At 39.9% G+C, this 25,637-nt stretch overlaps 1 protein-coding gene across 1 annotated transcript; it reads left to right on the forward strand.

The window, feature by feature from the left end:
- Nucleotides 1-255: 255 nt before the first annotated feature.
- On the forward strand, nt 256-2,026 carry LOC122653003 (ankyrin repeat-containing protein BDA1). Its single transcript, XM_043846913.1, has 3 exons — nt 256-825; nt 1,219-1,843; nt 1,935-2,026. Exons 1-3 carry the CDS (start codon nt 256-258, stop codon nt 2,024-2,026), a joined length of 1,287 nt encoding a protein of 428 aa, XP_043702848.1.
- Nucleotides 2,027-25,637: the final 23,611 nt, after the last annotated feature.

The raw sequence follows: 25,637 nt of genomic DNA on the forward strand, positions 1-25,637 counted from the left end.
ATAGATGAAATTAAGGTTTATGCACTCTTACTTGCATGCCAGGATTTTACTGTTAATCAAAACATGAACGTGCGAAATCGATAGGCATTCTCATATTGCAAAATGCTTTTCCTGTGGAGTAAGCAAACCAACATACCCAAGAAGTCATCTTAATGAGGCAATCTCTCTCTTAGAAACTAGATTTCATTTTCTGTTATAAATAGCTGGCAATATCAGAAGTGTCACTGGCTGTGTACTGCTGCTTACCTTCCAAAAATGGATAAGAAATTGGTTGATGCCGCTCGTACTGGAGATATAATTGCATTTCATGCATTAATTGCAGAAGATCCACTAATACTAGAAAGAGCTACAATGGACTCTGGTGAGAATCCACTGCATATAGCTTCACTAGCTGGTCAAATGGACTTCGTAAAGGAGATTATAAGTCGGAAGCCTGCATTTGCTAGTGAGTTAAATGAACATGGTTTTAGTCCAATGCATGTTGCTTCAGCAATGGGGCATGTTGAGATTGTGAGGGAACTCCTGAGGATCAAGAATGATATTTGCCTTCTCAAAGGCAGAGATGGTAAGACTCCTCTCCATTGTGCAACAATCAAAGGTCGAATTATCGTCATAAAGGAGTTGATTTCCATTAGCCAAGAATCTGTCAGAGAGTTGACTGTTCGAGGTGAGACTGCTCTTCACCTGGCTGTGAAGAATAACCAGTCTCAAGCATTTGAAGTCTTGGTGGAAGGGCTGAAACAGTTCAATAAGGAGATCATAAACTGGAAGGATGAGAATGGCAATACTGTCTTGCACTTGGCAGCCTCCAGAAAGCAGAGAGAGGCAAGTCAATCCTTCATCACCTTTCCTTTCTACATTTTTTCTTAGTTATTTGTTTTTGTGAATAATGCCATTCATTAATTAGACTGTGAATGGCATCTATAACAGCGTACATGCCAGTATATTTGCTTGTGTTCCAATTCAATAATCAACAACATATCCTTAAGAATGTGGAATCGAAATACTTTTCTAGTAAGTGTTGATTGTCCAACAAGGCAATGACAAACAAAGAACTTCATTTCAGACAAATTTTAGGTACTAAGAATGAACTTTTCTGGTATTGCACAGAAGAATCCTTGTGATTGTTCTTCATGAATTCATTTACTTGCTAGAACTCACTATAAAATTTTCAAACATTTTGATGTTGATCTTTAAAGAGAAAAGAATAATGTGCAGATCATAAACCTGTTACTAAATTGGGATACCATTAGCACTGAGGTGGAAGTGAATGCCTTGAACTCGAGCAGACTCACGCCTTTGGACATCTTTGATGTTGTCCTACAAGGTTTGAATGAAATAGGTGAATTTAGTATGGTAGAGAAGTTAGTACGCGCAGAAGCAATGAGAGCTCAAGATGTTTTACCTAAAATAGGTCCTGCTGCTGCTGATCAGATTCAGACAAACAAACCAGCAGGAATGCTGCCACCCCCACCTTGTCCATGGAACCTTTGGAAAGAATTGACTAAGGAAATAGGAGAAGCATCTAATGAGAAGCAAAGTGGATTGATGGTGGTAGCTGTACTAATTGCAACTGTGACCTACCAAGCAATACTCAGCCCTCCTAGTGGTTTTATTGGGAATGAAAGTTCCAATTGGACTCCGATTAATGTCATTTGGAGGAAAGGTTCAGGGATTAGACAAGCTGTCATGGCTCATGACCCTGAAGTTTTTGCTATATTTACTGCTATTAATACAATTGGTTTCTTTGCTTCCATGGCAATGATATGTTTGCTCACAATTGGGTTTCCTCTCAGAGCAGGCCTACGGCTTGCCATGGTTTCAATGACGGCAACATATATCTGTACAGTATTTTCCATAGCTCCAACAAGAGTCAAGACGATATTCACAGTTGTTACATTGGTGGGATTATTTGTTCTTTTTGAATTGGTCAGGTTCACAGTATGGTTGCTCAAGGTTTGGGGAATACTTCCTAGTAGAAGAAGAAGAAGGGCTTTTAGCATTTAGTTATCTGCTTGGTGTGTGAGGGGTGTTCATCATAAACTGTAATAAAATGACAGAAATAAGATCTGCGAATGAGATGTACTCATATGCAGATCAGCATTCCTTCATAATCTTGGCTTTTGTATAAAGATATGTCATCTGTTTCATTGTTAAAAAGGGTTCAAGTTACTGACTTTAAGAAGTGTGGAATCTGGTCTTTGCTATGAAAATTGGTTCTGTTTCACCAAGAATACTTTTTTGGAGTAGTCTTGAAGACCAATTTCAATTTCCCTATAGTGTAATGGTTTTTTTAAACAAATTTTAAAAACCTAATCAAACAAGCTATGTTCTTAGTTCATGTGTCCTGTGCAGGGTTGCTTAGTTTGTACTTCTAGTAGAAGAAGAAATACTTGAGATTTTGCTTGAGGGGTTCTCTACACTGGCGGGTTTAGAGGTCATCCACCAAAAGTTATGCTAGGTGGTATATTGAATAGAGCTGAGATTTTGAGAACAGATAGACCTAGGAAAAAGGAATCCCCTCCTTAGATACCAAGTTTCAAAACCGTTAACTAAACTCGAACTGTTTAAACCGGAATCAAGAAACCATTTATTAATTGGCTTGGTTTTGGTTTTAAAAAAGTGAAACAATTTATTAAACAGTGTGGTTTGATTTTGAATTGTTACATTGTCGGTTTTGAACCAGTTAATACATGTACGCAATTGAACCCGGCCATTATACATACATAACGATTAAAACACCGATTAGTTATTGTTATTGGTGAAGCCTGATCTTGGTACAGAAAGTGCTGTGGGGAATCTTTAGAGTACCATTTCGGCTTCGAAACACGCCAGAAAGGCCTAAAAGTGGATATCCTGTAAAGCTCGTCGAGACCTTCGAATCGATATGTATTTCGACATATGTTTAGTTCTGATCTGAACCAGACCTAGTGGGTCTTTTGGGCTTCTAGGGGCATTTCTGTACCTTTTTGGATTAGGGTTTCCTTATAAAGTGTTCTTATCTCATTGAAAGGGTAAGGAGAGATTCGAGGGTTTGTAATTTTTCTTTAGAGAAGCATTGAAACCAGTTTCTATCACCGACCGTGGATGTAGCCTACCTTCTTGGGGGTGAACCATGTAAAATCCTTGGTGTTGTGTGCTTGTTTGTTTGTTCTCTCTTCTTTTTCGTTTTCTTATGCAAAATCCCCATTTCTGAGCATTTTTTTTCTAACAGTTATAGTATTCTATAGACACTCTCTAGTGATTTATAGTGATGTAAATTAATTTAGGGAAAAGGAAGCATGAGCCACCCTTGTGCAGATTCTAATATATCCCTCTAACATAATCTCCTATTCTGATCATGTGGCCCCCATGTGGATCCTATAGAAGATACCATTCTTAAGACCCTCATTGATGTAGCGTATAGATTCTTTCTTACATTGGCATCGTGGAAAATCCTCCCCCATTAATTAATTTAAACTGTTTTTATTTCTTAGGTCATGGTTTTGGCCTAGATGCTATGATTCAAGACCAGCTGCATCAGATTTCTTTATTGGGTTTCAAAAATAGGTTTGTCTCTCATTTGGACCTAGAACGGTTAACTCGAATTGATATTTACTGAATACTCAAAACGATTAACTGGCCGGCAACAAAAAATAAAATCAAAACCAAAAAACCCATTTAATTGGAAACGTTTAAAATTGGTTTAATCGGAATCTTAATTGGTTTTCGATTTGGAATATTGGAACTATTTAATTAATGGTTCAGCTCTAGTTTCTATTCTACATACCTTGAACCGAACCGATTAATTGGAATCGAATCGATTCACATCCTTAGTTTCAATGCAAGCAGAGCTTGGCAAGTGATAAAATAAAACATAGGAGAATTTCTTTTTTTGGTAAAACCATAGGAGAATTAAAGACTACCCACTTGAAAGAGGTGCATCAGCATACAAGAGAGGGTATGTCCTTACATTGGGAATGTATGTATGATTAGTTGAGTTTAAGTTGCAAGTTTTTGTATGACTAGAGAAAATCCATATAGTTGAAATTGCCATATCACCTTCCACACAACAGAAAAATGGGTGTTGTTGGCATAGAGAGGTCATCTCAAAACTTTTTCATTTTTTTTTTTGTTGGGAGAGGGATAGGCACACCGCCCACGTATAGTTAGTTAACCAGATGGGGCAGGGGTCATTTCAAAGGAGGAAGAGAGAGATAGACACAGCTGGCCTTAGCTTGCAATGTGCGACGGCATGCCCAGCCTTCCTTCCTTTATTTTTAGTTTACTAGGGAAATAAATGGTTTTATATGAGAAACTACCTTTATGCCCATAATTAATTCAATCAAACCAATAAACTGGCAATGGATAAACCTGAAAAATGAGGAGATTAGTAAAAACTAATGCTTTTAAGGTCAAACTGTTAGAATTAACCTTAGGGACAAGGAATAGAAAAGAGAGAGGGCGAAAAAAGACAGAGATTGAAGGAGATCTTTCTATTCATGCCTTTCAAATGACACAGATACATCCATATAAAGGACTCGATCATAACTAACTCTTGTTATTCCCTAACATTCTGATTTGCTAACACCTATGCTGATCATTAATTCCTCTTTACAACTCATGACACCTGTCCTTACAACTCAGATGCTATACATAATCATTCAACCTTGTGGGACGTCTCTTGTTCCTCCTCTGTGTGCGATGTGAACTGGCTGGAGTAGATGGGACCCTGGTCATGTCATTGTCTCCACCTGGCAACGCGTTCCAGTACTTTGAATGGTCCAAAGAATCTCTTTGATAACTTGTGATTTAGTCGTAGAGCGACTGAAATCTAACGATAAGGGGCGAAGCTTCACAAAAACCCAGTCGCCTTCATGAAAGTCCTTGTATGTTCACTTCTTATCGGCCTGAATTTTCATTCGTGTTTGGGCCCGGAGCAGATTGCATTTAAGAACTAGCAGAATCTGATCTCGACTTTGTAAGTCCTGATTGACTGCCATGTTTGGAGAGGAGTCCGGAATGTAGCGAATGAGGGTAGGAGGTGGTCTTCCATATAGTGCCTGGTGAGCCGTGTTGTACCAATACTCTGTCCAGTCAAGTATTTCACCCACTGAGCTGGTTCCTCTGATACAAAGCTGTGAAGATACATATCCAAGCAACGGTTAAGGACTTCGGTTTGCCCATCTGTTTGAGGGTGGTAGGCTGTGCTCATAGCCAATGTAGTACCCTAGAGTCGGAACAGTTCACGCCAAAAAGAGCTCAAGAATAGAGGATCTCGATCACTGATAACGGATCGAGGGAGACCATGAAGTTTGGTGAATTTTGAAAGTTGAGTTGTATTCTCATGACCACTGGTATGCAGGGATTTTTACAATTGCATGTTGGGAATTTAGCCCAAAGGTGTTTTCACAATGATGTGTGTAAAATTCTCATAAGCTTATAAGGTTTCAAGCTGTACTTGCATCATGCTGATTATTGTACTGTTCATTGTTTAAATTTTCAGTCACATTTTCTGTCATTAATAACATGATCACTATTGAGATTCTTACTGGGTCAAATTTTAAGAAGTGGAAAGAGGACATTATGTTTGCCATGGAGATGGCGAATTTGCATACGTCCATTGTTATAGATAAACCAATGAACCTAACAGCTGATAGTACTAAGGATGAAAAATTTGTGCATTCTGCATGGGAAAAGAGTAATCGCTTAACTGTATTATCTATAAAGATGTCGATACCGGAACACCTTAAGAGTAGTCTACCTGATAAATGTATTGCCAAAAAATTGCTGGATGCAATTTTCAAGAGATACCAAGTTTCATCGAATGCTGAGATTGGGAGACTTCTGCAAGGGCTATTTAATATGGAATATCATGGTTCTGGGGGTGTTAGGGATTATATTGTTTGGATGATTGACTATCAAATCAAAATCAAAGCCTTGAATATTGCTCTTCCTGATGTCTTGATTGTTCATCAAGTTCTTAATACACTACCTTCTGATTTTGACATCATCAAAACCAACTACCTTTCCCAGGATGGTGCCTGGAATATCGATGACCTTCTTTCTAGGGTTGTATCTGAGGAAGAGAAACTACTTGTTATTTTTAAATTCCATGAGAGTGAAAAGTTTAAAAAACCATACTCATAAGTCTGCCAATACAGAGTGCGATCGGATTAACAATTTGGGACCTAAGAAAGACTCTTTCAAGAAAGAGAGTGATCGCTGCTTCTTTTGCAAGAAGAAGGGTCACATAAAGAAGGACTACAACAACTACAAGAGTTGGTTATCAAAACTCAGATCATCAGGTAACGATTCTTTGGCTTTTGTTTGTGAATTCAATCTATCATAAGCTTCATCCAGTACTTGGAGGCTAGACGGCGAGGCAACTAACTAAGTTGCTTTTACCATATAGGGATTCATAAATCGGAAGAGGCCAAATCAGGATGAATCAAGGCTTATCGTAGGGAACGATGGATATGTTGACGTAGAGTTCGTGGGAGATATCATTTTATTACTAGCTTCTAGTTTTGACTGTAAAGAACACTTTTTATATACCGTCCTTCAGGCGGAATTTAATTTCATTTTAGTGTTGGACATTGGTAGTTACCATTTTTTGTTTCAAGTACAGTTGGTTCTTGCATTATGTCCAATGGATTGTACAGACTGTGTTTATCTCCCAATGATAACTATGCCTCCTATAAAGTTGAAAAACATTATTTTCAAAAGACCCTTACCTAAAGAATGGTTTTTCATATTGTGGCACATGCGGCTAGGTCATAATTCTAAGGCAAGAGTGGAAAGATTGATAAAGTCTGACATCCTACCTACTCTCGAAAGTGATCTAGAAACTTGTGTAGACTGTTGTAAGGGAAAGATATCCAAGATGAAGAAGATAACTGCAATCCGTAATTCTAACCTGTTAGAGGTCATTTATACTGACATTAGTGATCCCTATTCAGCCACATTGTGTAGAAATTTTATTTCATCACTTTTACAGACGACTATTTCCAATATGGCTATCTGTTCTTAATTAAAGAAAAGTCTAAATCTCTTGACATGCTCAAGATTTTTAGGACAGAAGTTGAAAAATAGTTGGGGAGAGTTATTAAAATTGTTAAATTCGATCGTGGGGGTTAGTATTATGGCAGACATGGCAATGTTGGATAGCTTAAGGGCCTTTCACCAAATACTAAGATGACTCTGGGATAGTTGGACAGTTTACGATGCCAGGAAGTCCTGAGAAAAATGGTGTCACCGAAAGGCATAACCGTACTGGTGAGGAGTATGATTAGTAAGACAAATTTTACCTAAGTTCCTATGGGAGAAGTTTTTGAAAACTACTCATTGTATCCTTAACCATGTAGTTACTAAACCCATAAACCATCTTAGAGTTTGGGGTGCCTTGCAGAAGTAAAATTATATTATCCGACTTTGAACAAGTTGGATCCCAGGACTACTCATTACTATTTTGTTAGCTATCTAGATCATTTGAAGAGATATAAATTTTATAACCCCTACGGAGACACTAGAATTATGGACTTATAGGCAGTGAAGTTTCTGGAATTTGATGTGGTCAAAAGGAATGATTATTCTTAGACTGTTCGAGATAGTGACATGGTTGGTACATCAGTACCTGTTCTTCTACCTATTCAGACGAATGTGGGGCATACTACGCCATTAGTTACACCTGCTGGAGTTCAGGAGCCTGATATTGATAACGGTCCTTGACATTCATGTAGCACCTGATGAGATTCCTCTCAATCAAGATGCGATTGAGGATCCTATCATTGATGCAGTTCCAGCTGAGATTTCTCAGATTCAAGGTGAGGCAGTGGTAGCACCATCACGGAAATCCATCAAGGGGAGAAATTCAGAAATACCATCTATCTATGAGGTCTATCTAGGAGAACATGACTACGACATTTTTTTGTGTGGTTGATCCAGTTACTTATTCAGGCGTTGTTTCTAGTTCTCAGTTAGATTTGTGGTTAGATGTAATGAGAGATGAGGTAGAATTGATGAAACATAATGATGTTTGGGAGCTTGTTGAATTAAACCTGAGGGTCTTGCGGTGGATGGTTCCGACCATCTTGCATGGACTCAAGAAGTCTATTTACCGTCTCAAACAAGCTTCTAGGCAATGGTATTTGAAGTTTGATAGTATCATGACTTCATTCGGTTTTGTGAAAAATAAAGTGGATCAGTGTATATATCACAAGGTCAGTGGGAGCAAATTCTATTTTCTCATATTTTATATGGATGACATCCTGCTTGCTAGAGGTGACCTAGGGATGTTGCATAAATGAAAGCAACTATTATCTAGGGAATTTGACATGAAGGACCTTGGTGAGGTTGCTTTTGTCCTTGGCATTGAGATCCATAGGGATCGTTCTCGCCGTTTACTAAATTTTTCTTAGAGGGCTTATGTTGATCGTATTCAGGAGAGGTTCAGTATGCTGGATTGTAAACCTGGGAATATTCCTGTTCTCAAATTGAGCTAGACACAGTGCCCAAAAAATGAAGCTGAGAAGGATGACATAATGAGGTGCCTTATGCTAGCGCACTAGGTAATATCATGTATGATATTACCTTTGTGACGGGTCTTCTTGGCAGATATCAGTCAGATCCTGGTCTTAGCCACTGGGTTGCTGCCAAGAAAGTATTACAGTACTTGAAGGGGACAAAAGATTATATGTAACATAAAGACACATTCCTGAACTCAAGCTAGTGGGTCATACAGATTCCGACCTTGCTAGCTGTGAGAATGATAGGAGATCCACATCTGGTTATGTTTTCCTAATGGCAGGAAGGATAGTATTGTGGAACAGTATAAAACAGACATTGGTAAAGTTTGTAGCCTGCCATGGGGCTGCTACTCAGGTTATTTGACTCAGGAATCTCATAAAGTAGTTGACCATTTTAGATTTTGTGGATAGACCCATCCAGATATATAGTAATAGCAGTTTTGCTGTGTTGTTTATAAACAACAATAAAGAACTTAGAGGGTCTAAGGACATGAAGGTCAAGTGTTTGACCATAAAGGAGACAGTAAAGAAAGGTTACATTGCAATGAAGTATATTGGTACAGATGATATGGTTATAGATCCCCTAACCTAAGGTCTTCGCCCTTATATTTTGAAAGACATGTCATAAGCATGGGTTTAGGTGCATCATGGGATGCGGTTGGTTAGTGGGAGTTGTTTTGCTCCATTGTAAAATGAAGTTTATTTTCATTTGTAATTTTTACTGTGTGGTAAATCTTAGCTTATATGTATCAATTGTCATTGCATGCAAAATTCTTTTGAACACTTGGGTGTTTCATTTATTGACATGATGTATATATATCTAGTTTTAAAGACTTAAGGAATGTGTTAACCTTAAGCAAAGCTGGGGCATTAAGTTATTAGCCTAAAGGTATGTCTTGTAACACATAAAGTAAAACTCGAGTTATTCAAGATGAGACATACAGATTCATTAGAATCATAAAGATTATTTCTCTAGTGAGCATGTGCCACTTAAAGAAGAGAAATTTTGGACTAACAAATTGATAATACATAAGGAATCACTATGTGAGTATTGCCACACTACCACATCACATCCATGTTAGTAGAGTTGAGGGCTCTCGTGACCATGAAAGGCTCTGTGTCACTTGATCATAGATGCAGTTACCGCCATGATTCGGTGTCTAAAACTCTATGGGATAGGATTGACTTTCTAATATGACCTCTAGACCAATTTATTTTAAAAATTGTGCACATAAAGTTTTTTTAAAGAGTTGTTAACCTGTGATTTGTTTTGGTCAAAATTGTTTTTAAATCTTTTTAAAAATAAAAAATTTAATGTAAGTCCAAGTGGGAGAATGTTAGAATTTTATTTCTAATAAAATTTCATGTGGACATAATTAAATCCCTAAACTAGGCTAATTAGGTTTTTGTCTAATAAAGTGGGGTCATTAAGTTATATTAGAAGTCTAATGTGGACTGGCTTAGTGTGGGCCAGATAGATTCCTATTGGGACTGTGATGAGTCAGACCCTATAGGGATTACTATATAAGGAGAGCTAGGTCCCCCCTCTACCCAGGACAACTAATTATTCTCAATTGCTATTAAGGAGTGCATTCTTGAAAGAGATGGAGATGTTCAGTGTTTGTCGTTCCTACGCGTTCGGTATTCTCATCAGACCAGTTACTTTGGGAATAGAGGGGAAGCACCTAAATCTTGGTTCTTTATTTTTCCACTGCAATCATCATCACTATAGATGCTAAACAAGGTCAGTGGTTCTATCCTTGTTTTCTATTATTTATTTGATTGTGTTCTTGAACGCCCTATGGAGATCCTGGCTTTTGGGATTTTGTCCCTATTCGGATCAATTTATTCTAACAAATACCTTTGCCACCTGCTGACTCATAAAGTTACGTGGTAATGGACAAAATGGCCATACTTTGTTAGTTGATCGACAATGACCATGATGGCTATTTTGCCGACGGAGTTTGGGAGGCTCTTGATGAAACCCATGGACACATCTTCCCACACTTGCCTGGGAATAGGAAGAGGTTGAAGGAGTCTTGCTAGAGAAGACGTAGCAGACTTCATTTGCTGACAGACCACGCACTCTGCTACATACTTCTTGACATCAACACTCAGCCCTTTCCAATTAATGAAGGTTCGTAGCTATGCGTTTGAGAGTTCTCAAATAACCGGCATGTCCACTGTATGGTGAAGAGTGAAATTCCCTCAAAAAGTGGTGGCGAAGTGACTAGTCCGAAAGCAAGACTAATCTCCTGTTGTAGTATAATAACCATCGCATAAGGTATACTCCATGAATTGATGTGGTGTGGCAACAATGACCTCACAGATCAGCTGCAACTCAGGTGAAGTGGCCACGGCTTCACGTAACTCATCAAGGAAGTCGAAGGAAGGCATAACTAATGAGAGCAAAGTGGGCAAAAATTCTGGCATTCTTGATAGAGCATCGGCGACATTATTTTCGTGATCCGGCTTGTAGGCAATCTCAAACACATATCCTAATAGTTTAGAGAGCTATTGTTGCTGCTCTGGAGTTTTTATTGTCTGCTCTGTGAGCTCCCTCAAGCTCTTTTGATCAGTGTGAACGAGGAATCATCGCCCTAGTCGGTACTGGCGCCAACGTGTGATGGCCTGGGTGATGGCATACATCTCCCTGATGTAAGTAGATGAAGCCTGTAGTCGTGGGATTATTTCTTGCTAAAATAAGCTATGGGATGCCTGTCTTGCGAGAGAATGGCTACAATCCCTATTCTAGAAGCATCTATTTTAACAGTGAAAGGCTTCCCAAAATTTGGCAGAGATAATACCAAGGTTGTGCACATGGCTGTTTGCATCTCCTTAAAAGCCTGTTCCGCTTGATCAGTCCAGTGGAATACCCCTTTCTTCAACAGATCTGTCAGGGGTGCTGCCAATTGAGCGTAACCTTGAATAAAACGGCGATAATACCTTGTTAACCTGAGAAATCCTCGGAGTTCCTTGCTGGACCATGGCACAGGCCAATTTAACATGGCTGAGATTTTACTCGGATCTACTGGTATTCCCTTTGCCGACACAAAGTGTCCCAAATATTCAATGGATTCTTGATCGAATACACATTTTGATTCCTTGGCGTAGAGCTGGTGGTCCTTCAGATTCTGTAGGACGATTAGCAAATGCTTCAAATGCTCCGCCCAAGTTGTGCTATAGATCAGTAGATCATCAAAGAACACTAATACAAATCACCGTAGGAAAGGTCGAAAGACTGTGTTCATCATAGCCTAAAACGTAGATGGGGCATTTGTGAGGCCAAATGGCATCACCAGAAACTCAAAGTGCCCATCGTGTGTGCGGAACGCTGTCTTGTGAATGTCTTCTTCACGCACCCTTATCTGATGGTAGCCAGATCTGAGATCCAGTTTGGAGAAGTAATGGGCACCGCACAACCCATCGAAGAGCTCGTCGACAGTAGGAATAGCAAATCGATCCTTAACTGTTATAGCATTCAGTGCTCGATAGTCGACGCAGAATCTCCAAGTGCCATCTTTCTTCTTGACGAGCAAAACTGGGGATGAGAACGCTGCCTGGGGACATGGACATTTCAAACTATAAGGAAGGAACTACTTTCATACTTTAGGTAGATTTTGAGCTCATCATCGTCTAGGGCCTCTCGGGGTGATAAAATGGGGTGTCTACAAATAGTGGGGTCTCACTTCTTGTTAGGTAACAATTCAATTCTCCATTGAAATTATATTTTGCTCTTGACTTGGGTTAGCTCTAAATTGAGCATTGTGTATTACATTAGTCTAGATTGCATTTAGACTTGTGCAAGGATTCTCTTATACTTAAAAGATTGGATTCTATTATCCTTAAAAGATTATAAAGGATCCTCTTATCTTTGAAAAAGATTTGTAAAGATTCTATTTCTCCACCTAATGTTTTGAAAGAGAATTATTAATGGAATCCTCTCAAGCATTGAGAGGAGTGGATGTGGACTTTTAAAGTCGAACCACTATAAATCTGTGTCTCCTCTATTTGTGCAAATGATTATTCTTTAATTGTGAATTGTTCCAACATAATTTCACATCATACATTGTAATTCAAATATAATCCAAAAAGAGGTAAAATCCACTAATAATAACATATTCACCCCCTTTAGATTATTTCACAAGTTTGCATCCGACATAGGTTTACGGGTTCTCCTTTTCAGGGGTATTGTGGGTGAATAATCTGTGAATGAAATCGGAGCATACACTTGTGCTACATCTATAGATACATTGACTCTACTTCTTGAAGGGTGTTCATCATCGTCTCGGGAAGACTCCGGGAGGATGACAAAATGAGGTGTCTACAACTATATTGCATCCTAGGAAGGAAGTCCATGCTCAATGTAATGAAAGCCAAAAAAATCTAGAAAGAAAGTGGCGTTTGAAACTGGTTATCTTCAAGCAAAGCACAATCTACTTTAGTTCAGCTGCCTACTTTCACTGAAGAAGATGATGCTCAAGGGGAACAAAAAGAAGAACAGTATAGCATTGTCAGGCATAGACCAAGGAGGAATATCAGACCACCACAAAAGTATGGGCATGTTGAAATTGTTGCTTATGCATTGTCTGATGTAGATACAATTGAAAATAGTGAGCCTGCAACATATTCAGAAGCTGTTTCTTCAGTTGATTCCACCAAATGGTCAGTTGCCATGAATGGGGAGATTAAATCTCTACAGAAGAATCAAACTTGAGAGTTTGTCAAGCCGCCAAGAAGGAAGAAAATTGTTGTCTGCAAATGGGTCTTCAGGAAGAAAAAATCTACCTCAGGTGTTGAAGATGCTAGGTACAAGGCATAGTTGGTTGCAAAGAGCTACCTCAGGTACAAGGAGCTGATTTTAATGATTTTTTCTCACATGTTAAATATAGCTCTATTCATGTTTTGCTTGCTTTAGTTATCATACATGATTTGGAGTTGGGGCAACTCGATATGAAAAAAACATTCTTGTATAGTGAATTGGAAGAACAAATTTATATGCATCAACCTGAAGGTTTTGTTGTTGAGGGCAAGGAGGACAATGTATGTCTATTAAAGAAGTCCTTATATGGTTTGAAGTAATCTCCTAGATAGTGGTATTGGAGGTTTGATTCTATATATTATGGCAAGTCTTGGTTACAGTAGGTGCCAATTTGACAATTGTGTGTATTTTAGAAAACTCTCTGATGGTTCATTCATATGTTTGTTGCTTGATGTTGATGATACTTTGATTGCAACATAATATAGGAATATGATTAATAGGTTAAAGCAACAGTTAAGTTGTGGATTTGAAATGAAAATTTTGGGGGCAACAAAGAAGATTCTTGGAATGGAGATTAAGGGGGATAGAAAAGTAGGAAAGTTGTGGCTCTCTCAACAGAAATACATTGAGAAGGTATTGGAGTGTTTTGGCATGAAAGATGCCAAACATGTGAGTACTCCTATTGCATCTCATTTCAGACTTTCAGTTGCTCTATCACCTCAAATCGATGAAGAGGTGAAGTTCATGTCACGTGTTCCATACTCTAGTGCAGTTGGTTCCATTATGTATGCTATGGTTTCTACTTGTCGTGACATTTCATAAGCTATCATTGTGATGAGCATATACTTATCATGTCTAGGTAAAACTCATTGAGAAACAATGAAATGGATACTTAGATATCTACAGGGAACCTCTGGTGTTTGTTTGGAGTTTGAGAGGAATGGTGATAATTTATTTGGTTATGTTGATTCATATTGTGCAGGTGAGTATTACCCCATGGATCGACCTGCTTGGAGGATTATTTATATGTTTTTTCGTGTCTTGTTGTAAAAGCAAGTGAAACAAGTGAGATTTGAGGATTTTTTTAGCTAGGGTTTTTGGGTGAGAACTCCTGCTGTCGTTTTGGTGTTCTTGAGAGATTTCCACTGTAATTCTCTTTCATTTTACATAGTGAATCATCTTCAGCTTCATTTGTGCACATTGCACATCATATTGGTATGTGAACCACATTATATCTCTGTGTCATCTTTGCTCTATTTTGTTTTTTGTACGTGTTTCTTTGGTATTTGTTTTAACAATATTATAAATGTGTAATCCCTAAAGGATCTCTCATAAAATGGACTGTATGGCCATGTATGATTAAATGGGTTAATTACATGCATGACTCATGATTCATGGGAGTGAGGACTGTTCTTAATTTAGAAACCCAAATAAATATAATTTATGAATCATTCTCAACTAACTTGTGTAGACAATGTCCTCTCTAACTAACGGGGATCTTTATCGCCCCCAGGTCAAGTGCGCATCATGCGGTTGGGGCACTGCCCAAGTGTGCACGGGGATCTTTATCGCCCCCAGTACTGGGGGCGATAATTTTCCAACTAACGGTTAGAATAGACAAATAGAATTAATAAATACCTTATAATATTTTAAAAAATAACAAACCTTTGTGAGAACAATTTCAATTTGCCTTTTGGCTTTTGGCTTTTGGCTTTTGGGGGAAAGGGATAGTATTTATGAGAAACAACCTCTATGCCGATACATAATTCAGTCAAACCAAAAAGCAAGATGAGATTGGTAAATTAATATTTGGTCAAATGTATTATGTGCTGGGGTTTAAGGTCAAACTTGATACGTCGAAAGAACCAAAAAGATCCTGTGCCTCCGGGAAGTCGGGAGACTCAAGGCGGCGTGCTTTGACCTCCTTATCCCTGCTCGGGCAAGGCGCTTGGGCAAGGGTAAGGCGGTCAAAGCGTGCTGCCTTGAGTCTGACGCTGCACATGCAACCCGGCTGCCCGGATGCACAGGAGCCAGGTCCTCGAAAGAAGGACCCCCACCCAGTCTCTTCCATCATATTTTTTATTTTTGTGAGACCCATGCAGCATCGTTGATTTTGATCACCCCTCTGACAACAAGGTGTTTTTAGGGGTCATTAATAGAGATAGAGAAGACACCTCCACTAATTAAGCGATGTACTTTAAGAAAAATCTCTCGCGTCCATTAACCGATTTAGAAAAAAAAAAAAAAAACCCTTAAGAAATTGGGTTCCTTGGTAATCAAGTACATCAAGAAATAGACCGGTGGCGTGACCCATCAAACTTAGAAAAACTTTCAAACTTGAAGCGGCAGAAGCCAAGAAATAGGCTTCCTTGGTATTCAAATGATGAAGAAGAAGAAAAATTACATGTGAAAAGCATAAAATCAAACTCCTAAAATCCTCTAAAACAAATGCAGCAGCGCAGTCAGGGGATCCATATAAACCCGACAAACTGGAGCCTATAAATGCAAAGTCTGAGCTAGCCAATAATAGACAGTCACAAAAAGAAACAAAAAAACCTAAAAAGAATTATAAATTAATAATAATGAATGGACAAAGTTTTCCTCCATCCATAGAGGATGGTTCACACCTATCATCCTAGGGTTCACAAACCCATCCTATAGGGTTGTATTATGTTCCAAAATACCCTCCTGATACCCATTCCCACCCTCTTGTTAGAAAAACAACACAGCAGAATGGCGATTTTGCAGAAGAAAGCAAAAAAGAAAAGAGATATCACATGCCCACAACATAAGATTTACGTAATTCACCCCCAAGAAGGAAGGCTACATCCACGGTTGAGCGATAGTAAGAATCCATGATTTCTGTGAAGCAAAATACAAACCCTCGCTCACTTTCTCTCAAAGAAATACCTACATTAATATACAGGAAAACCCTAACTTAGAAAGTACAAAATTGCCCCTAGAGACCCACCCGGTCTAGTTCGAGATTTGAAGCAAAATAGGGTGAAATACATATCAAATAAAAAAAATCTCGACGAGCTCTACAAGTGTCAGGCCTACAACACTAACATATGCACTTTTTGGCCCTTCTGAAACCTTTGGAAGGCAAAATCGCTTGCCGAAGGAATACTGCAACACTTTTTGGACTGAGGCCAGGCTTCACCAATAACACCTCTCTCACTTCTTCGTTTACCAAAAAAAAAAAAACACCTCTCACGCCCCTCCCTTAATGAAAACACCAAAAGAGTATCAAGTTGAAATAGAACACAACTTCACTGTTTCGTCCAGATCCATCCTTTAATAGAAAAAAAAAAAAACTAAAAAGAATTATAAATTAAATGGTTCTAGACTTTTGAGAGAGAACAAAGTTGAAGCATGAAACCCCAAATAAAACTATAAAAGACTATCAAAACTTCTAGTTTTTCTCTATTAATTAATTACATATTCCCATTCCTTCCTCATCAGATCAGAATGGAAGGGAGATTGTACGAAGCTGCTCTAACAGGAAATGTATTACAATTACAACAATTGCTTCATGAAGATTAGTTCATACTAAACAGTATTGTTTCATTATCATCTGGGGAGAACCCTTTACACATTGCCTCCATGGCAGGGCACCTTAATTTCGTTATTGAAGTGATAAGGCTAAAGCTCGATTTCGCAAAAGAACTGAACAAAGATAGGCTCAGCCCACTTCACATAGCCTTTGCTAATGGGGATTTAAATATAGTGAAAGAGCTGTTGAAGATCAGCAACCATGCGTGCTGTTTTAAGGGAAGAGAGAGAAGGATTCCTCTTCATTATGCGGCCATGAAAGGGAGAGTTGATGTTATTGAATTTTGAAATAATATTAGTGCCTTAAACTTTGAGAGATTACAAGATTGTGTGTATATAGGTGAAGGTGAGAGGAATCCACAAGTTGGAAACTCAATCGCCATTACCATATGGAGAGAGATATGATTGAGAGAATATAGAGATTGGGAGAGATTATAGAGATCATAGGGATTGCATACAATAATGGAAAGGTAGGATTGCATGGGATTCCATGCAATAATGGAAAGATAGGATTGCATGCAATGATGGAAAGAACTAAGATGGAAGGCTATTATGACTAATATGTAGTCCCGATGTTGTCACACCATAACACGGGGGCATGGGCCATGGACAAGCCAAGCTCGCCAAACAGAGACTAGAGCCAGGTCAGTTCAGCACGGGCATCGGCAAGAGCCTTATATTCCGCTTCAGTGGATGATCAGGCAACAATCTTTTGTTTCTTTGATGCCCAAGAGATCAAGTTCGGGCCCATATAAATTGCATATCCACCGGTAGATTTTTGATCGTCACCATCACCAGCCCAATCGACATCAGTAAATGCCTGAAGATCTTGAGAAGATGATTTGGTGATGTGAAGTCCATATTTAATTGTGTATTTGAGATAGCGTAGAATTCGCTTCACCATGGACCAATGATCTTCAGTTTGGCTATGCATAAATTGGTAGGCCCGGTTCACAGAGAAGGCCACATCGGGGTGAGTGAGGGTGATGTACTGAAGTACACCAACTATAGACTTGTACTGAGTCGGATCTGAGAAGGTGACACCCCCTATAGAGGAGGCTTTAAAGGTGGTGACCATTGGTGTGAGAAGTGGTTTTCAGTCAGCCATGCCAGCTCGCTATAGGAGATCTGTATACCAGGATTGAGAGAGAGTAACCTCATCTGGCCTGTATGTAGTCTCAATACCCAGAAAAAAGCTCAAGCGACCAAGATCCTTGATGAAAAACTCCGAAGCGAGCTATTGGAGGAGAGTGGTGATATGTGTGGGTTGGTTCCTTGTAACCAAAATTTCATCTACATAGACAAGAACATAAGTTGCCGTGTGGCTCTGTTTGTAATAAATAAAGATGGATCAGTTTGTGATGCCCGAAAACCAGTCCTAAGTAAGAACTGAGGGAGACGGCTGAACCAAACCCGAGGGGCCTGTTTAAGCACATAACATGGGTGGGCCTACTAGAATCTTCAAACACCTAAGGCTAGGCCATGTAGACTTCTTCATTGAGAATGCCATGTAAGAAGGCATTTTGGATGTCAAGCTGACGAACAGCCGAAACATTTGATATAGCCATAGTGAGGACGGTGCGAATGTTGTGGGCTTGAAAACTGGGCTAAAGGTTTCATCATAGTCAAGGCCTTACTGCTGATGAAACCCCTTAGCAACAAGGCGGTCCTTGTAACGCTCGATCGTGCCATCTGCTTTCTGCTTAACCCTGTACACCCATTTACAACCAACCAAATTTACATTAGTAGGAGGTGGTACTAAAGATCAAGTGCCATTCCGTAGTAGGGCCGCAAACTCATCAGACATAGCCAATCTCCACTCAGGGTCCTTGGCAGCCTGAGTATAACAAGTGGATTCAATAAGGTGAGGTGGTGGGGGGGATGGAGGGAGGGATAAGGGTATGCAAGGCAGTGGAGGGGTCATTGTAGAGGTCACTAAGAAGGCGGGTGTAAAGTGGAGGGGTGGTTTGAGGGGTCAAGGATGGTGTGGGGGACGGACTAGGTGAGGGAGATATGGAGTCCATATTAGAGGGGGGGTTGGAGGGATAGGGGTGGCGGTGGGGTGGTGGGAGGTGGCATAGGATGAGGAGATGGTGGGTCAGCAAACATGGTGAGGGTAGGGAAACCCAAGCAGGAGGGGAAAGTGGGGAGGGGGTGAAGGATTGGGTTCTTCCTTAAAGGGAAAGTGCAACTCATCAAACCGGACGTGACGAGCGATATAAATTTGCCTAGATTCAAGATGCATACACCGGTAACCATGGTGATGATAACTATACCTAAGGAAGACACAAGGAGCAAACCTTGGATCCATGTTATGACTATTGTAGGGTCGAAGAAAAGGAAAACAGAGACACCCAAAAGCTTTAAGAAAGTTGTAATTAGGTGCGTGATTGGTGTGGAGCTGATATGGGGAGATATTCCCAATGATGGGAGAGGGCATCCGATTGATCAGATACACTGCCATTTCAAAGGCATAATCCCAATAAGCCAGTGGGACAGAGCTTTGGGCCAAGAGAGAGCCCAGTTTCAGCAATGTGGCGATTGCGCCTTTCGATAGTGCCCTATTGTTCATGAGTATGGGGGCATGATATACGATGGTAGATGCCAAGATTGGCAAAATAGGAGGTGAGGGAGTGGTACTCCCCACCCCAATTAGTTTGGATACTTTTAATTTGCCTAGAAAATTGGCGTTCAACAAGAGCTTGGAATTGCTTGAAAATATTAAAAGCATTAGATTTAACCTTAAGGGGATAAAACCAAACAAATTTTGTAAAATCGTCCACAAAAATGATAAAGTAATGATGTCCAAGAGAGGAAATAGTAGGGGCGGGTCCCCAAATATCACTAAAAATTAAATCAAGAGGAAAAATGCTACGGCTATCTGTTTCGCGAAGAGTTAAACAGCAGGACTTTCCAATCTGGCAGGTAGAGCACAAATGAGATGATGAAGGAAGCTTGATATCACGAAGCATGAGCCAAAGAGAACGATCATGAGGATGACCAAGCCTTTGATGCCAACGATCATAAGATGAAAGGTGTGCAAGGTGAGTTGATGGAGAAGATGGTTGGATCGACGGCAAGTAGTAGAGACCATTGTGACTGGGCCCCATAAGCAAGCTAGATTTGATTGGACGTCGGATCCTTCACATTGAAATGAGAAGCATGGAATTCAAAAAACACATTATTGTCAAAAGCAAATTTATGAACAGAAAGCAATGAAGTAGTAAGAGACGGAACATGTAAAATATTAGAAAGAACTAAAGAACGAGATTTGGATGGAAGAGAAGAAGACCCAACATGTGAGATAGGGACATAATTACCATCACCAACCATGAGACTATTCTTACCATTGTACGGTGCATAAGATGACAGAGACTGTAAATTAGACGTTGCATGATGTGTTGTGCCAGTATCGGGAACCCAATGGGTAAGGCCGGATGGGGTAGGTGGCGGTGGGGGTTGCGGATAATGAGGCTGGGTTGGTGGGTAATGATATTGGGTGGGTGGCATGGGCAGCAATGGGGGTTGATTTGTGGTTAGATAGGCAGAAGGTTATGCATATGAGGGATTGGGATAGGGCAAAATAGGTTGGGGGGATTGGCCTAGTTGATTGTTGCGATAAAAGCATGTCGGGGCTTGATGATTGGTCCTACCACAAATTGTGCAAGGACTGTGGGCATAGGCATTGGAACACCCAAACCCACTAGGTCCATTTAGAGCACCACGGCCTCCCCTACCACGACCACGGCCAGTGGGAGATCCATGGTCGTAAGATTGAGGGGGGGGGGCACGAGATGGTTGAGCAAGGTTGGCATTGCATTGGAAGCAGGATCCGGCACGGCTTGACGAGAGGCAATGAGATATTCACGGTTGAGAAGCAAACCATGAAGTTCAATGTAAGAGATTGGTTCCCTGCGATCCATGACTGTGGAGACCACAGATTCAAATTCTGGCCGTAGTGCACGAAAAGTATGTATGTTCAGATCCTCTGTGGAGAGGGGTTTGCCAGCAGCACTGAGCTCATCAGAAAGGGCCTTGGCCCGATGGAGAAACTGAGTGACGTTCTCCTCGGGTTTCTAAACAAGGTTCTGGAGGGCTACATTGATGGAGAGAATGTGAGTCGTAGAGGCGGAACTGAAGGCTGTATAAAGAGCATCCCAGATTTCTTTACTTGTCTTATGCCCGACGGCGAGAGGCATTGCTTGATCGGAGAGAGAGGAGATGATAATACTCATGATTGAGGCATCCTTTTCACGCCAAGCATCAACTTTGGCTTCATCGGTGGGGCATGGATTGGAGCCAACAACATATCCATAGAGTTGTTGGCCTTTGAGGTAAGGGACGATTTAAGTCCTACAATAAACATAGTTTTTAGATGTTAATTTGTCAGAAAGAATTTGATTGAGAGTGGGAGAATGAGATGGAGAGGAGGGAGGAGAGGCCATGGCCAAAAATTCGGTGGAGGAGGTGTGGGATCGTTTCTTGCTCTTTGGAGCTAGGAGCTCATGATACCATATTGAATTGTGAAATAATATTATTGCCTTAAACTTTGAGAGATTACAAGATTGTGTATATATAGGTGAAGGTGAGAGGAATCCACAAGTTGGAAACTCAATCTACCATATGGAGAGAGATATGATTGAGAGAATATAGAGATTGAGAGAGAATATAGAGATCACAGGGATTGCATACAATAATGAAAATGTAGGATTGCATGAGATTGCATGGGATTGCATGGGATTGGATGCAATAATGGAAAGATAGGATTGCATGCAATGATGGAAAGAACTAAGATGTAAGGCTGTTATGACTGATAGATGTCAGTTTGTCCTGAATTTATCGGAGAGGGGACGGTTCAAGGTGAGACTGCTCTTCACCTTGCCCTAAAGAACAACCAATTGGAAGCCTTTGGTGTCTTGTTGGAGATGCTGAAGAAGCTCAAGAAGGAAAGTTTGTTTAACACCAAGGACGAACAAGGCAACACAGTCTTGCATCTTGCAACTTCAAGAAAGCAGCGTGAGGTAATAACCTGACCAGAAGAACAATTTAGATCGTCCACGGCCCAACTGCCCGTAGCGGCCTGTGCGGCACAGAGTGGGCCGTGCGCGCAATGACCACCTTACCCCCACACGGACAAGGCATTTGGGTAGGGGTAAGGCGGTCTTTGCACGTGCAACTCAATCTGCGCCGCACAGGCTGCTATAGGCAGCACTCTGTAGAGGATCTGTATCCCCAGAACAATCAAGTCTATTAGTTGGTACTATTAAACTGGACCGATAACCTAGAATCGAACCAATTGACCTAGTTTTTATCTGCTAAAAAAGTTTAGATTAACATTTAAGAAACCAGAATCGAGATTATGGACTCTGATTTGATTGGAACCATAAAAATTTGAATTGGTGAGAAAAGAAAAAATATTTGATTTTTTAAGAGTTTTTTATTTAATAAACATGGGATCTTTTTAAAAGAAAGAAATAACGGTAAAAATAGAAATCAAACATGAATAACCACTTATTCAAAAGAAGATTGTAGAAATTGGCTGAAATCAGGGTCATGCTTGACCCATTTTAACCCTAATTGAGCTATTCATCTGATCTGATTCGGATTCCTCAAACCATGGTTTAGATGGAGGTTCGATTCCATTTTCATGTTTTTTCCCTTCTCTTTTAATCAGAAATTTCATTAAAGCAGGATCGGGGCCAGGATCGGCTGGAATTGTTCAGGAATCAGTTGGAATCAGATACAATTTTCCCTAACCTTGGTTTTCTGGAAGGGGATCGACTGAGCTGTATTGGCCGAATCGGGTCAGTCGAAATCCAAATTAGCTTCAACCGATTCCGATCCAAATTGACCAATTCAACCGATCAAATCCCAAAAAAAAATGAGTAAATTATAACTTAGGTAAATAATGTTTATAGAATTTACGGCCGAGTTACCATAGGTGATATATTATGTTTTGGGTACCTATTTTTATATTTTAACTTTGCCCATTATCACCACCTCTAGAAACTTTTTCCTACCAATGATGATATGGTTCGACTTAGAGAAATGATACATTAGGGTTTGATTTGGTTTATTCTTTCCCCCTTTTTTATCATCTTTCCCACTAGAGATGGGTGCTGCGGACAATCTGTCGGATAAGAAGACGAAAAATGTATGGCCAACCATAAAATAATTGAATAAGTTAAACATATGAAAAAAAAGTGTTCCGAACATAACATTTAAGAAACATAAGATACCCCAAACATAATATATATGAAACGTGAAATATATTCTAGATACATCTCAGACGTAATTTCTCTAGATGTTAGGTACCCTATATATAATTAACTCATAAAATAATAAATTTTTTTTTAAAATTTTGATTTTACCAACAAATTTCTGTATGGTGTTTTACCTAAAAATCTTACCACAGAAAAAGTTTTACCACGAAACGAACATAGCTTAAGCTTGAAAGTGGAATACACAAATGATTGTCTCACTTGCTGGCATGGTTTAAGTATATGACATCGGACATCGGACATCGGACATCGGATCAACCATTTACGATTCCGAATTTTAATTAGTCAGGAGTCAGTTTAAACACTAGAAATTTGAATCTGAAAGAGAAAGAAGCAAAGATTTCCCAAAATCTATGTTTTCTTAAAAAATTTTATATAATAAATGGGCAAGAGAATGCTAACCGGCCGGTCGTGTTACGTTTGCACTAGCGCAGGGTTTAATAAGAGCGAGTGCGAATAGGATTTTTTAGTTCATTGGGGGCTGGATAGAAATTCCGTGTAGTGCTATGTCTAGGTAAAGGAGCCACGCGATAAGTTAGCATACTTTTTCCCATAACAAATTCCGGGATCCTAGAAGCAGAGGTAAGTTTCATTGATTTCTTCTATTGTAGTCCAAAATAAGGATCAACATAAAACTAGAGCGATTAGAAAGAGAGCTGCAAGAATCAGCTGGAATCAGGTGATTCATCCAACCTGATTCTTCAAACCATACTTACGAGTGATGATTCATTTCACTAATTTTTATGAGCAAAAAAGGTACTAAGGTTATCTTGGCAATAACACATATCATCCACCATGTATTTACATAAATACCCCTTAAATGCGTTTTATTTTACCCTGGGTCATTTTGATAGGGTTGGTTGGGTAAATTAGCTACTTCACTCATGGGTGACTTAATATTGCCCAAGGACATATTTTGATAGGGTTGGTTGGGTAAAGAACATCAAATTCTTCTCCTCCTCCTCCTAATAACGTAGGCCAAAGCAGCTGGCTAAAGTATTTCCAGTTCAAGAGAGACCGTGATTCGCCAAGCAAAGCTCGTAATTCACTGTTGGTGATAGCGATACTATTAGCGACGGCAACCTACCAGGCCGGGATGAGCCCTCCAGGCGGTGTTTGGCAGGATGATTTACCAAACCAGCACACAGCGGGGCAGTCTGTTTATGGAACACATAATAAGTCGTCATTCTTGATGTTCGTCTTCTTCAATTCTGTAGGGTTCTATTGGTCACTACACATGATCACCACCATGACAGTCGGGTTCCCTCTGCAAATGGAATTCTCTCTATATTTGCAATATCCTTCAATTATTCTTTTGCAATGGGTGCCCTTGCTCTCGGTGGTACCCTCGAATATATATAGTCATGGTACTAATATTAGGGGTGTCAATAAAGCCCGGCTGGCCCGAACCCGCTCTGAGCCCGGTCCGGACCCGACCCTGATTTTATAACCCTAAGGGCGACGGGTTTGGGTTTAGTTATAGTCTGGCCCTGGCATGGTTGGGTCGGGTCGGGTCAGGGTTTAGAACCCAGACTTAGCCCGGCCCAGCCCAACCCAACCCGACCCGACCCTGTATTAATTATAAGTATATAATATTGCATATATATATATATATATATATATATATATATATATATATATATATATATTTGGTCGAATAGTTATTTATATATATAGCGCGCCTAATAAAAAAGTTACAAAGCAAAAGACAAAAAAAGCCCTAAAGGCACATGGGATTACAGACAAAATCAGGGTCAGGGTCAAGGTTAAGGCAGGGTCAATCAGGGCCAACCCGACCCTGCCCGACCCTATCAGGGTCAATCATGGTCGGGTTGGGTGAGGAAAAACCCTGGCAAGGTCGGGACTGGTTGAGGGTTTCTTGGCCCTGGCAGGGTCGGATCGGGTCAAGGTTTAGGTTAAGGCCTCTAGGGTTGGGTTAGGGTTTAGGGTAGGCCCGGCCCAACCCGACCCATTGACACCCCTAACTAATATCACTCTCTCCTATTGTTCTACGTTTACTAGTAGATTGGGTGAGACGTGCAAGAACCAAAAGAAACATGCGCCCATAACTATAACCTGAAATGGAAATGAATAAATACGTGTAAGTATACATATACGTACTGTTCAGATTGGGCATTTTGTTCTTACGGTTGTCACATTGTATATTCTCGCAATGTGATTGCAGAATATAAATTTGAACATTCATATTGTATATGTGGTGTTGCACATGATCATCATTCATGATTCTACCAAAAAAAAAAAAAAAGATCATCATTTTAGATTCTTGTATGGATTATCATTAGCCGTTTGTGCAACAAGAATCTCCAATAGTTGTTTTCACCGTATATTTGAGAGGTCCTTCCCATTGCATTTACACATTGTACGTTTGTGGTGTATCAAAGGTTGATACCTATACTAGCTATATATCGGTGCGCTTGACGTACGGTGTTCCGTTATAAATGGAAGAGATATTCAACATGATATCCACTTCCCAAAGAGGAGAACATCCATAAAGAGTTGTCCGATTGTGAT

This window comes from Telopea speciosissima, chromosome 1 (genome assembly GCF_018873765.1).
Source record: "Telopea speciosissima isolate NSW1024214 ecotype Mountain lineage chromosome 1, Tspe_v1, whole genome shotgun sequence".
Lineage (NCBI taxonomy): Eukaryota > Viridiplantae > Streptophyta > Magnoliopsida > Proteales > Proteaceae > Telopea > Telopea speciosissima.

What these genes read in the sequence shown, in the direction of transcription:
- LOC122653003 (XM_043846913.1), top strand. Translation starts at nt 256, where the DNA reads ATGGATAAGAAATTGGTTGATGCCGCTCGTACTGGAGATATAATTGCA. An exon ending in CCTCCAGAAAGCAGAGAGAG is followed by an intron (nt 826 to 1,218) that starts GCAAGTCAATCC and finishes AATAATGTGCAG; the next exon opens with ATCATAAACCTGTTACTAAA. An exon ending in AATGACGGCAACATATATCT is followed by an intron (nt 1,844 to 1,934) that starts GTACAGTATTTT and finishes TGAATTGGTCAG; the next exon opens with GTTCACAGTATGGTTGCTCA.